Source organism: Pyxicephalus adspersus, chromosome 5 (assembly GCF_032062135.1).
Source record: "Pyxicephalus adspersus chromosome 5, UCB_Pads_2.0, whole genome shotgun sequence".
NCBI classification, from domain to species: domain Eukaryota; kingdom Metazoa; phylum Chordata; class Amphibia; order Anura; family Pyxicephalidae; genus Pyxicephalus; species Pyxicephalus adspersus.
Window position 1 is genome coordinate 92711786 of NC_092862.1, and position 13907 is coordinate 92725692.

General features: G+C 36.2%; 1 protein-coding gene across 1 annotated transcript in view; it reads left to right on the plus strand.

Moving 5' to 3' along the window:
• The window catches only part of ITGA9 (integrin subunit alpha 9), a 196102-nt gene that overhangs the window by 154492 nt on the left and 27703 nt on the right, over positions 1-13907 (plus strand). Inside the window, exons 20-22 of the mRNA XM_072412135.1 lie at positions 5795-5874; positions 10294-10383; positions 12450-12558. Coding sequence (XP_072268236.1) covers positions 5795-5874; positions 10294-10383; positions 12450-12558 — 279 coding nt within the window. The remainder of the gene's footprint in view (positions 1-5794; positions 5875-10293; positions 10384-12449; positions 12559-13907) is intronic.

The following is a 13907-nucleotide window of genomic DNA, read 5'->3' on the forward strand; positions in this document are numbered from 1 at the left end:
CTGGTAGTGAGGCGGGTGTACGCGCATACTCGAGTCCGGACCGCGGTGATCCGCGATCGCTGGCCGCACGTACGTTCGCGCGGCCAGCGATCGCGGATTTCAATGATGAATCAGGGGCACTGTGTCACATATCCTCCCCCTCTGGTCGACCCCGTGGGGTTGGACACATTATTCCCAACACAATTATCCAGGCTAGGACGACTGCATTCCTTTTCTAGGCTAACACACAAACAACCAACATCAACAAAATAATTTTCTTTTTAGAGACCCGTGCTCTGGAACACTTTGTCTCTGGTAACTTTAAGTGACTTCAGCGAAGCGTCATTAAATCATTTTCTTCCAGATCCTCACTGTACTCCTGAACATCATCCTTCAGCTCCAGCAGTTCTTCCTTCTCCTTTGCTAGTAACTTCAATTTCACCCTTTGTTAACTCTTCACCAAGTTCTTGCTTTATCTTTACTACTTGGTTTAACCTTCTTGCTTGGACCACACTTTCTGCTTTCATCCAGGTTTCTCCCTTTTTGTTGAAAAGCCTCTCCTGTGTATCATGTTGTTTCTGATTGGCATCATTCATGTTCTTCCTGGCATATTCAGTCAGGTCAACTGTGGCCAGTGGTTGAGCAATGGCCTCCTGATTTCTGCATTTAGCATCCCTGAATCTTGTCAATGCTTGATGGTAAGCATGTTTGCGTGCTTTGGTAGAAAGTAATCCCAAGCGAACATAGCAGCTTGCCTTGTCATTCGACACCTCAAACCCGTCTGTTTTTGCCTCCTCCTGTTCTAGTTCCTCATCAGTTGGTGGTAGGTATTGTTCAAGAAGAGTTTCAGAAATTGTAAGAGCAGTATTACCACCGCTGCTCATTTTGCACAGACCAGGGCTTCCAAGCACAGTGTTGATGCTTCTATTTACAACAGATTTGGTCACCTCCACACTGTCATACACTGCTCCCTTGGTCTTATTAACTTTTTTGATCTTATCCGCTTGGTCTTATCTACTTTCATGCTTTTATCTGGGATAAATGATAAAAGACTATGATATAAGTGAATTAAGAAGGGTCACACTCTTTATTTGTTCTTGTCAATTTTGCTGAATTATTAACAATGTGTTATATCATGATTATTTTAAATATTGGGCATGAAAACTCAAGACTCAATTTTACATTACACATAAAAGTGAGCAATTCATCAAAACACATGGAAATCATAGATTTTTTCATAATTTGCCTATTATGTGGGAGTAGGTTACAGCAGCTGTGGAATTCATCATTTCTTAGAGTTTCCTATGGAGTTCATAAAAAGGTCTCAGCAGTGGGTTTAATGTCTTGAGTTTGTTTTCAAAGTGACATTAGATGAAGGTTTACCATGAATGTATTCAGTCATCACTCAGAAAGAGATTAAAAAAGACTTACAGGTGCTAAAGTATTCGTTATAGGACTACAGACCATGTTTTGTCATTCTAAAGAAAGTTCTTTTGCAGTTGGACAACTTTTCCCCTATGCTAAACATTAAAGCATAACTTTTAAGGACAACTAAACTCTCCTACGCTGGTAAAAAGGCATGTGGGCATGCGAAGAAGGAGGAGCCAAGAGCCCTTCTGTCCCTACGTCAGCCATCCCGGGAGGCTTTGCGCTCCCATTCATTCTCGACCGCCTAGGCTTTAGATGTTGCACCTACAAAAAAACAAAAAAAACCCAGAATTTTTACCCTACATAAAAGGGTTCTCTACCCTTTTATGTAAAGTAAAAATTCTGAGTATAGGTATGCTTTAGGAGCTGTTGCGAGTAGTGTGCCTGTCCAAGTCTAAATTGTGTAGTGCTAGCCAAACTTAGCACGTGGAAAAGATAAGATATTTTCTTATGTAAGTGCATTACTACTTTTATTTATACATCTAATAACCTCAGGGTACTGTCACTAGGTATATTGCTAGAGCCGTATGCCTTAGGAACCTAGGAAATACAAATCTTCCTTCTCTTGGCTCTGTTTACCTCCTAAAAAATGATGACTCACAGAATGAGAACGTCTTTGAGATTCTGCACTGACCTCAGAAAGCTGAAGGGGGTTTTGTCTTCAGTGTTCGCTGCACATCATCATGTACCCAAAAAACTGTAAAAATCACAGCAGAGAAATTACATTTCTATTCTAACTTGCAGGCCACACAACAAGCCAGGAACACAGAAACATTTTAGGCACTGTCAAAGTAAAACGCCTAAAGTTGATCTTTGTTTATCTTTATTGCCAATATATTACTATTTCTGGCGCAGTGCAAAGGGGGAGGGGGGGTAGCGAGGAACCCGACATTATGATATATGAAGATGGGGAGACGCTTATGTAGTAGACATGGCTTAGGTAAATCTAACATATCTGTCTATATATCATACTACATAAGACATCAACAAAAAATTTGACACTAACACTGAAATAGTTTGATATTCCTCACAGTAGCCCCATTATGTCCCACTGTAGGAAATTTATTGTATCCATTTGGTTTTCATGACACCTCCCTCACCTTAATAAAATTAACCAAGTCTCTTGTTTATAATAAAATGCCAACTTGCTGCAGTGTTCTAGATGTTCTATTACATCAGCCTAAGGACTTTCCGGCTAAGTTAATAAACTTTATGTTACAGTGATATAATTTACTTATTATGATTCAGGATTTACAGTTATCATGAAAGTAATTTTTTAAAAATATATGGTAAGTTTTTGAAAGAAAATGCTAGTAACCTCAGCAAAGAGTCCTATTTTAAATCATATTGATTTAGGGTGCAAACATTTATGTTTTTTTTTGTTGCAGCAGTCTAGAGTTTGTCTTGTGTATGAAATATGTTAAAATAATAATTGCAATTAAAAAGACTTTATGGGATTAGTTGACTAAAACAACCTTTTTCAACCTTTAAGTTTAAAATAATTTGGAGATCTTGAGGATTCCCTGCTAAAACCAATTTATTTGGCTCAGTGGGAAGGGCACCTTTTGGGGTGGTGACCAGTGGAAAGAATGCCCCGCTTTACACTGGTGGCTATAGTTCCTTTATAAACAACTAAAACATAATGCAGCTGACTCTACCAAGTGATGTTGGCCTCAGAACTATACAGGCATTATCAAATAGGAGGTCAGCCACAATTAAAGTAACCCCTAGGAACCTCTGGAGGAACCCTGGCCAAAAATAACTACGGTAGACTGAGAAGTGGAGAAAGTTCACCTAAATTTCAGGAATGGATTTTTGCATAATCAAAATAGTCCATGAACTGAGGAGGCAGGGCTGCCAGGGGTAGCACTAAAATAACAAAACGTAGAGAAGGGTTTTTGTGGCAAAAGATGAATTGTATTAATGATAATACATATCACAAATTAATGCTTTGAAATGACTGGAGGAACAAGTCCAGATCCTTACTGTATAGGCCCTTCAAGGGCACTAGACAATGAACTTCTAACAGGAATATATAACATGTTAACAATCGTGTCGCATACGTAAGTCGATTACCCGACGCGTTAGTATAACCATATGATGGTACATAGTATGTGGTGATGATCATGTGTTATACTATACAGACAATCATAGGAGACAGGGTTCTTAGAAACTCATAGCATATCATATACTACGGAATATCAACATATTATGCCTAATATTATATTGCTATCACAGATCTAATTTAAATGTACTTGATCAAATCATTGCATATGTTGATATTCCGTAGCATATGATATGCTATGAGTTTCTAAGAGCCGTTTCTCTCTGATTGTCTGTATAGTAAACAATATGATCCTCACCCCATACATGTTACTATCACATCCTATGTACCATCATATGGTTATACTATATAAGTGTATATTAAGCTTAATATTCACTCTTGTACTTTTTTTGTACTGATAATATGCATTTACTGTGAACCTAGATACTGCAAAGTAATTGTGTTCAACCCTGCTAAACGTAGCGTCACCCCTGAAGATCCCTAAGTTGGCCAAAAGGCGTCGGTAATCAACTTACGTAGTGCATTATTTGTGATATGTATTATGAGAGATAATCATTAATACAATTCATCTTTTGCCACAAAAACACTTCTCTATGTTTGGTTTTTTTATTGATTATCCGCAGGGTTGGAAACCAGACTCAGCTTAGGGCCTATATATACAAACTTCCACCAGATAAATACCTTTATACTCTAGTTCCAGGGGTAGCACTAAGCTTTCCACAAATCATGTTGCTGATTGTCAGTAACACATTTCCGTCTACAAAAAAAGGTTCCAGACTGCCACTCTGCCTGCTTGTACAATACATCTGAGTTTTGTGGCTGTGATATCCGATAATGTTATCATTATTATTATCAATATTATTAATAATAATAATAATAATAATAAACAGTGTTTATATAGCACCAACATATCGTGGCGCTGTACATTAAATTAACATTAGTTAGTATTAGTATATGTTAACAATACTAATTATACTAAGCCTAGCTAGCTAAGTAGCAAGGGGTGACACAGGACATTTGGCCAATGTGAACAAAATTTAAATTTGGGCTTGCCAGTTTACTAAATAAAACAATAGTTACTTTGAATATCCAATCCTGTACAGTAGATTGGATGCCTGAAATTAAAACTGCATCACTTTATTCAGCTTGCTAACTGAATATTCACTAATGCTTTAGTAAGTAAACCACTACCAGTTTAGCATCAGGGAAATACTATGGTAGCAGTTTTAAGCAATGTACCATGAAAAAATAAAGCTTGGTTAAAGGTTGTTTAAATCTGTCTGAATATTTCTAAAATGCAAACCTGTTTTAAAGTGCTTGAAATTGCTAGAAAATTACTGTGTGTATGACCAGTATTAGAGCACTGACAGGTTGCATAATTCTTTCATGTGTAGTAGTGACAGTGGATATATATGGCAGACTGTACATTATTTCCATTTAGTGATTTATTACTGTAAAGGCCAGAAGTCATTATAAATCAGCATTCCTAATTCAGTGCAAGAATGTAAACACAGGTTTTTACCTATAAAAATAAAAGCGGAATGTGCCAGCAAAGAATTTAACAGGTTAGTGATTACATACGTATAAGACATCCTGTACCTCTTAAATTTAGTGTCTTTTCTTGTGCCGCTTTACCGTCTGCCTAACATGTAAGCGCTCTTGGTTCACAAAAGTACATTCCTTTGAATATATGCTAACTGCTGGCTTTTAAATTCAAAGTCTTAATTTTACAAAATCTAAAATTCTAATTTTACATGTTAGACAGGCTATATGTGCCCAAACATTATTAATTAATCATATATATTCACTTATAGTAAAATGCACTTTGCAAAGCTTATCTTTACACCTTTACCTGTACTGGGTTGTGCTTTCTGTTCTTTTAATGTTTACCCTGAATGGAGCAATATGGAATATGGAAAGATTTATGTAAAGATATGATCGTTTACCATGCTAATTGTTTCAATACAATGAAGAATCAAAATTTTGAATGTTAATGCAATTTAACCCAATTGGTCTTTTGTAATGTGCCAAATGACAGTTTTTGAGACAATGTTTTAAAGTTTTAGTAAATAAATAATTCCATGAATGTTTATCATTAGTTGTAGGTGTACCTAAAATTCATATAATCTTCCTTTGTACTAAAAACTAAATTTGTTTATTTTCAGTAATAACTTACTAATTCTTACACTGGTTTAATAGCTGATTTTAATAAACTTCAAATAAATGTATATAATAATAATAATTATACCAATATATTTAATGTTCTAATTATGTTCTAATTATTACTGTTTTAATATGTTCTGTATTGCATTTTTCCAATAGTATGACTTCAGTGTGATCTTTGATACCAGTCACCTGTCCGGAGAGGATGATATACTTCAGTTTCTGGTCATGGCACAAAGGTATAAATAGCTACTTCAAATCATAATATCTGTTCTACTCTCAGTGTTAGGAGTTCTGTATAACCTTTCAAATACTCTATTCTTCTTCTCAAAATTGTATGGTAACTGCTAATGTTTTTTTCCAAGAATCCAACGGTAATTTTTGAACAAAATACTGTTATAAGAAAGCAGGTATTTATCCAAGATCATGTATAATTACAAGAGTTGGAAAGAAATGTCTCTTTATTTAAGACAATAATGTTTATTGTTGTCTTCCTTATCTGAAAAGCAGTAGTTACGCTAGCCTAAATATAACTCAGGGATTCTTAATCTTTATACAATAACAGACCCACAGTGAGTTGCCCAATATGTCCCCATATGCCCTTTGCCAGACTGTCAACATCCCCACCATTTGATAACAATATGAATTAAAAATATGTCAATGGCTTGGTTTAAGGTAGATATGCAAAGCTAGAAATATGCAGTTAAAATGAAGTAAAAAAAATTATAATATTTATCTAAAAAAGTAACATCACAAATACTAAGCTAGTTACAATTTGTGAGATTTAGGTTTTGGTTTCAGTAGGCAGAAAAAACTGTTCCAACAGATTCTTTATGTATTCAGGGATCCTAAAAAGTAATGGTATAGTACTTGGATCCTCAGCTTCAGTCTAGGGATGAGTATTCTGACACTTTGTAAATATTTTTTACTATTTTTTTTAATATTCAACATTTTTATTAGACAAAAAACTGAAACAGACATTGGTCAAAATTGATATAAACACTACAAGTGCTTTACAGTAAAACAAAATCGAATAATAATTTATAAAACAATAAAGGATATAGAAAGCAAGAGAAAGCAGGAATGTAAGCAGAGCAATGGAAGAAAGGGCAGAAGAAGAGTATGAGAGAGGAAGAAGAGGAAGAAAAGGAAATACCTAGGGTATACCTATAAATACCTAATAGCGCTGGAGGGTAGGTAATCATAAGGAAGGCAACATTATACTGAAAATAATATAAAAAAAGATACATAGTAATACTTCAGAATAAATATTGGTAGCATAAGGCTTAGTTCACACAGACGTTTTCCCCAGCATTTAACCTGAGGCTTTAAAAGCCTTGTTTGAAATTTCCATGCATTCCAACGGGCCAATCTACACCCAGACGTTTTCGTGAGGCGCGTTTATGAGCGTTATCTATAATGTTGCTTGCAATGTTTAAAAAATTTAAACGTGGGGTTAACACTGAAAAACGCGAGTAAAGCTTCAATTGATTTCAATGGGGAGTTTTCCAGAGTTTATAAGCACTTGAAACCCTAAACACTTTAAAAATGCGGGAAAACGCAGGATAGACGTTTTCCAGCATTTTAAAGGCAAGCTTTAAATTGCTAATAGAAATGCATAAAAACCCATATAAAGGCTGTAGGAACGTTTAGATGTATTTTTAAAAACGTCCGTGTAGACCCAGCCTAAAAGTGTGAGCAGACTAAACCAATACCCACTGAGCCACCTGAACACCACCAACATTCTCATTATTGCAAAGTACTCCCTGCAACCCTTGAAAACGATCCATCATAACCAGATGTCTGAAAACAAAGTAGGAGTTTCCCACAAATCATGGGACACTCCCTCCTTATAGCGGTTATCTGCCCTCCGAAACCAATCTCCTATGGGGGTTGCAAAAAGGGAAAATCCAATAGAGAGAAATGATAGCTTTAGCAGCATTGAGTTGAAATGGTATTATAGAACATTTATATTTACCAATAGAGGAATTAATGCAATGGAACAGGAAGCACAAGGTGGTAAAATCTAGGGAAGTGACGGTGATCTCAGTTCTGACACAGGGTGCGAGAATCTTTGAATTATTGGGCAGTACCACCAAATGTGTGCCAAAGTGCCCTTGTCTCCACAATCCCTCCAACCTTATTTTTCTTACTTACTGTTGTTTGTTAGTGTCTCAAGGTCTAGAGTTGAGCAGTACTCGTCTATATTGGAATAATGTACATCAAGGGTGCCCAGCATTGGGCCCACGGGGCTGCCAGATCCAAGCCTCTGCTTATTCCCTATCTGCTCTCTCTGCTCTTTGTCTTGCAGGGGATGGGGTGCGCGTATCTCCTATATTTCTCTATGGGATCATGCTGTCAGGAGAGGGAGCTTCCTGAGCATGCTCAGTGTTAGCTCCCTGACAGTGGGTGTGTACTATAGACCTGGCAATCAACTGTGGCTGCTGGCCGCTCACCTTATACAATGATTTAATCCCTGCAGCAACAGCATGAGAGCTGTGTCAATGCAGCTGTCAATATCCCCATATAAACCTGTATATCTCCTGAGTGTCATAGAAATGTGATATTTTCAGAGTACACAAGGGGCAATAAGAACTGCTGCTAAACCAAATGTTAGCCCCCAAAACATTACAAGCTACCATATACATGTTCACTAGTATAAAATCCTAATAACAATCAGGGCTATTTTTACATTAATGGGGGCTTTTTCAAGACCTTGGTCCCTGAATTAAATTTGCATGTTAGGGACCCACAGGTCCCACTTTCACAGCAATAATCATTAGGGTACTGGTAATTGGCTCTGTGCTGGGGTGCCCCAAATATATACTTGCTTGTTTACAAAACTTCAAGACTGCGTTCAGACTGACCTCCTTCCTGATGCCATGGAACCCTGCCTAGGGGGAGACACTCAGTACCACTCACTGCCGCATGGAGTCAAATCTGCAGACGAGCTGAGCAGCTGGTGGGGTGCCTGTTAAGCTGGCCACTTACCTTCTGTGACCCTCAATTTCTTTGGAACAGAGGGATGTTGGCAATTGGAAATGTGGGGGGCCAGTAGGAAATGCCTTTTTGTCCCTCCCAATAAAATTTTATACCCTAGCCCTAGCTCCCCCGAAAATGTCATCACTTCGTCACAAGATAAGAAAAACTATACCTGTCATATGGTGCTACCCTGTCACACATAGCTGGCCACTTATCCTCTCTGAACCCTAATTCCTTAGGAACAAGGAGATGTAGGGACCTGCAGATGTAGTAGTAGGAACATGTTCTCCTTTGCTATCTGTCACATGAATTGTATTTCTCTGGAAAAATCCATTGCAGAGATTTTGGGGTACAAAGAAGCCCCCTATATTAGCCTATATTATATAGGCCTAGCTCTATACCTGACAGGATGCATTGTATGGTGTAGTTTCTGCTCTTTGGTACATGAAGGGTCAGCGGGGAACAATATATGACCGGCCAGCACTGTATGATAGCTTTAGTTTTGTTTCCTTGATATATATTGTTGCACTAATAAAACGAGCATCAAATGGTGAGTGCAGATTCTTTATTTGTCATTTCTGTTATTTGGTGCATGTACCGTGTTTCCCCGATGATAAGGCATCCCCATCAAATAAGCCACCCCCCGATTTTTGCTCAAACAATTAAAATAAAGCACCCCCCGCAAATAAGACATCCTCCGATACCTGATACTGTGTGCCTCTGTGTGACTCCTCGATGCTGGCTGCAGTGCAGAGTGAAACTGAAAGTAACTTCAAAGGAAAAGCAAGCTGCTGATCCCTGCCCTAACAGAGTCTGTTACCCAGCCGTAGAAGCCAAAAAAAAGTGAGTCAGTGATCAGAAGGGGACAATCAATGGCACATGAGTGATCAGAACGGGGACAATCAATGGCACATGAGTGATCAGAAAGGGGACAATCAATGGCACATGAGTGATCAGAAAGGGGACAATCAATGGCACATGAGTGATCAGAAAGGGGACAATCAATGGCACATGAGTGATTTTCAACAATAAATGTGTACTGTATTCTTCTTCATGGAAAAATAAGACATCCCCCTGAAAATAAGACCTAGGGCATATTTTGGCATTTCAAAAAATATAAGACAGTGCCTTATTATAGGGGAAATAGGGTATGTTACGATAACTAGAAACATTTCAATTGAATTTCATTTTAAGTTAAAACTATTCTAGTTTTAAACATACATCTTTAATGTTTGCTTGTATTGTGGCCCGCAAGTTTTATCTCGATGTCAACAGCGGCCTCCAGATGTTAAAATGTTGGGCAACACTGATGTACATTATGCCCTTACAGTTAACTTTTCAGGCATGTTATATTTCTCTGCAGATTAGATGATTATGTGAATTCTAATGTATGCCTATGACCAGGTCCATTTTTTACTTTATCAGATAAAGGTGAGATGTTAGTCTGAGAAAGAGCAACTTAACTAGTCCAACTGCAGTCTCCAACATGTTAATATTACATGGGTTTCTTTGTAAAACACTTTAAGCTAATATATTTCACACAGCTGGTTCACAAAGGCAAAAAAAGAAAAGAAAGCTAAGCTACTTCTATTTATACATGTATCAGATGGGTGTGCTTGATATGGAAAACTGCTTAATAACATTTAATAGTTTGATTAATATGTTTCCCCCCACAGTGGAAACATTGAACGGGCAGAGTCCTTGCACGACAACACCCTTGTTCTGTCCATGCCTCTAAAGCATGAAGTGGACTCATCAGTTACAGGGTAAGCAACTAACTGTCATCCTATAGCAATACAAAGGAAGTGTACACTCTTTATGCCAGTGGAAAATCACATTCTTTTTCTGTTTATATGTCAAACATTCCTGCACAAGCTTTCATCTTGCTTTTGGTTCCCAGGCTGTAAAAACAGGATATATTGCTGTTATCATTAGTACTTTTTCCAATATAATTACAGAACATTATTAGCTTTCATCTTTTTAGCATGACTGACAATTTTCACCTTTAATTTGCCATTGAGTTATGAATAGACTAGAAACAATAAAAAGTAACTGATATATATTGAGATTATCAATTTTTCTTTTTTGGTAAATAACTGTAATTTCACATCTTCAACTAAGAGTGGTGTAATAAAGCTATCCAAGATTGGAGAAGATAGACTTTCATGGGAGAAACTGGGTGATCCAGAAAAAAAAGAGAATTGTAGCCTCCTGCATTCTATTAGTGCGTCAGGGAGGTTGTTTGTCCTGATGGTTAAGGTAACAGGGTTTTGTCTTTTCTAGCAATTTCTAGCAAATTTACAATTTGTTTTAGCAGTCAGGAGTTGTTATATTTTAGGTGTTATAAATGCTTTAATTTCATTTAACCATCCCTTAGTCATTTGTGATGTTAGTTTCATTCTGTTAGGTTTCCTTTTGTTATCTTTTCTTAAACACAAATTCCTATGTGCCTTTTTAGTGCAGGTTTTCAAATGTAAATTTTACCTATCAATAATAACACTGGTCAACAAACATTTTGTTGCCAAACAGATTAAAGTAATTTTAGGTTATGTTTGATGCACCGATTCCAATTATGTATTGATTTTGCTAGATTGGCTCTAGTTTTTTAAATAATGACCTCAATAATAACCTCATAGAAAAACTATTGAAACATGAAAATTAAGCAAAATAAAACTAGATAAGCCTATGTACACAAAATAACATTTTTGAAATACTTAATGTCAATATATTCTATATTCAGCATATTTACAGAAGTAATCACAAAGAAATCATTGAAAAAATTGAAACCTTTTACATTCACAGCACAAAACTAACAATCATTATGATGCTTTTGGGGCTCTCGCCTTACCATAGGTACACCAAATTTCAAACTTTTCAGTTTTCCATTTTTCTACTGATGTAGACACTCTACACAAGTTTTGCATACCATATGAGGAGCCCAATACCTATCCTGGTCCCCCAGTTTCATACCAAAATATGCATGATATGCTTTTTTCACAAATTCTGTAATGTTTCTTCTCTTCTGTAATGTTTCTTCTTCTTTAAACAACTTCTTCTTGAAGAACTCATATTTCTGTAAAACAAGAAAATGTCATCTATTCTGAATTCCTTATCACAAGAACTAGAGCCAATTCAATTAAACTGATGGTATTTCTTGATTCATCAGACCTGAAATACACTATATATATATATATATATATATATAAAAAATCCTTGGCAAGTGAAAAAAAAATGTTGTTTTGTTGTGTAATATATGTATTCTGCACCACTTAACTGTAAGAGCAGATGCACCATGATTTTTCTCCTAGCCCCCCTGCAAGTCCAATACCTGCTGAGCCTTTTTGTAAAGTCCACATGATGCAGCTTCCTGTGTGGGTGTGCCAACAATGGTGCAGTGTGTTTTATTTAACCACTCCTATGTAGGCTGTGCCTGCTTGCAAAATAGTGGGATGGAAAAATGTTTCACGTGTGGCTATTAGCATTGTCACCACTGACATGGATCATAAGGTTGTGGCTTGTTAATCAGCTTTCCGAATTTATTAACAATAAGGGGAGCATGATAGACACATAAAAAGAAGAATTTGAGCTGCCTATATATATGATTTCTAGCTCATTTTGTTATATTGTTTTATATTTTTGTATATTTGACATGAATTGTTGTGCACCACTGCACCCATGTAGCATAAATTCACAGGCTTATCAGAAGGTTATTTGAAAACATATCAGTCACAATTTAAAGGGAGGTAATTCTAAACACCTTAGTCATTTCAAAATAGACAAACCCAGTACTTGAAGATACTGTTCAGAACCTAATGTGTGGATTATTTTATAGGACTGTGTCTCCTTCCTCCTTTGTGTATGGTGATACAGTTGATGCTTCCAACTTCATTCAGCTTCAAGATATGGAATGTGACTTCCAACCTCTCAACTACACATTTCAGGTGTGGTCACTTTTATGATTTAGAGATGTGTTTTACAAAAAGACTATAATGAAAATGTTTGTATGGAAATTTGTGTATTTCTTCCATGTACAGATTGCTTTTCCTAACCTTTACTCAACAGTTTGTCCAAAAACTTCTAAACCTAAAACCTGATTGTAAGAATCACATCAACTACAGTAGTGGCTAGTACATTTGTCTAAGGAATTTAACACCCAGCATTGATGAAAGGTTTCATTAAAAAAAGATGCAATGTATCAGTAAGACATGATATTAGAAATTACACTAGAAAAAAGAAACACACCAAAAAAATTGGTGTCAAAATGTTTTGTTTTTTTTTGTTTTTTTTTATCAAAGTGTCATTAGACAAAGAAACTATAAATATTCATAAACAATTCCATTTATCGATTTGCCCGATTTAATAAAGTGGCAATCATTTGAAAAGATTGTCACCTTTTAACAGGGTTGTTGGTCCAGTTTTGCCCTGTTATGCAGATCACTTTCAGTATTGAAAGATGGTGATTATCAGGTTTTTTGAAGCCTTAATGAGGACTTTTGGAGAACTAAATAAGATTTGCATTTTTATTGTGGTGGATGTCATACATTACATCAGTGGTCTGAGGTGTTTGCTGCAAAACCACTTTTTAGTTGCAGTTATGGCCACAATGTTAGTCCGTGAGTGCTTATTGCCACTTTTCAAAGTCACAATAAGTGTGGCAAGTAATGGCAAGTGAAGGGAGTTTCTGATTGCCATTGAAAAAAAAATGAATAGACCTTTCATAAATGTGGCTTCATGACACATGACATGTTGATCTTTTTTTTATCTCCATTTTTTGATAAATAATAATTTTAAACTCTAATCTAATCTCCTTTATTGTTCATAAAGACTTATATATGATTTGCTTGGATGCAGAAAAGAAAAGATAATGTATTGATAGTGTGTAAGAGCGGCAGCAAGTTGCCTTCATTTACCCTTTCAAACTACAAATGAAAGTCAATATTACTTTTGCCTCCACTATCATAATACCAGCTAAAGCAGCTCTGATGTATGATTGTAGTCATCTAAAGTATTATGAATTCATTTTTTAAAAGAAAATAATTTCCCTTTTAACTTGGGTACTATTATGTAGTTGTAAACAATATTATTGAGAGCTGAAAATGTTTTTAATGAAGAATAATAACATTGACATGATTTTCTTGCTTTTATTACTTGATCCCAGGAGTTGCACTGTAGAGAACTTGCAGTGGCTGTCTGTACAGCGAGCCGTCTTTTTGTTAATTAACCTTTGAATAATGTTTGTGTAGTAAATAAATGTGGGATTACATAGCTGTATTTTGTGGGGGCAAAAACT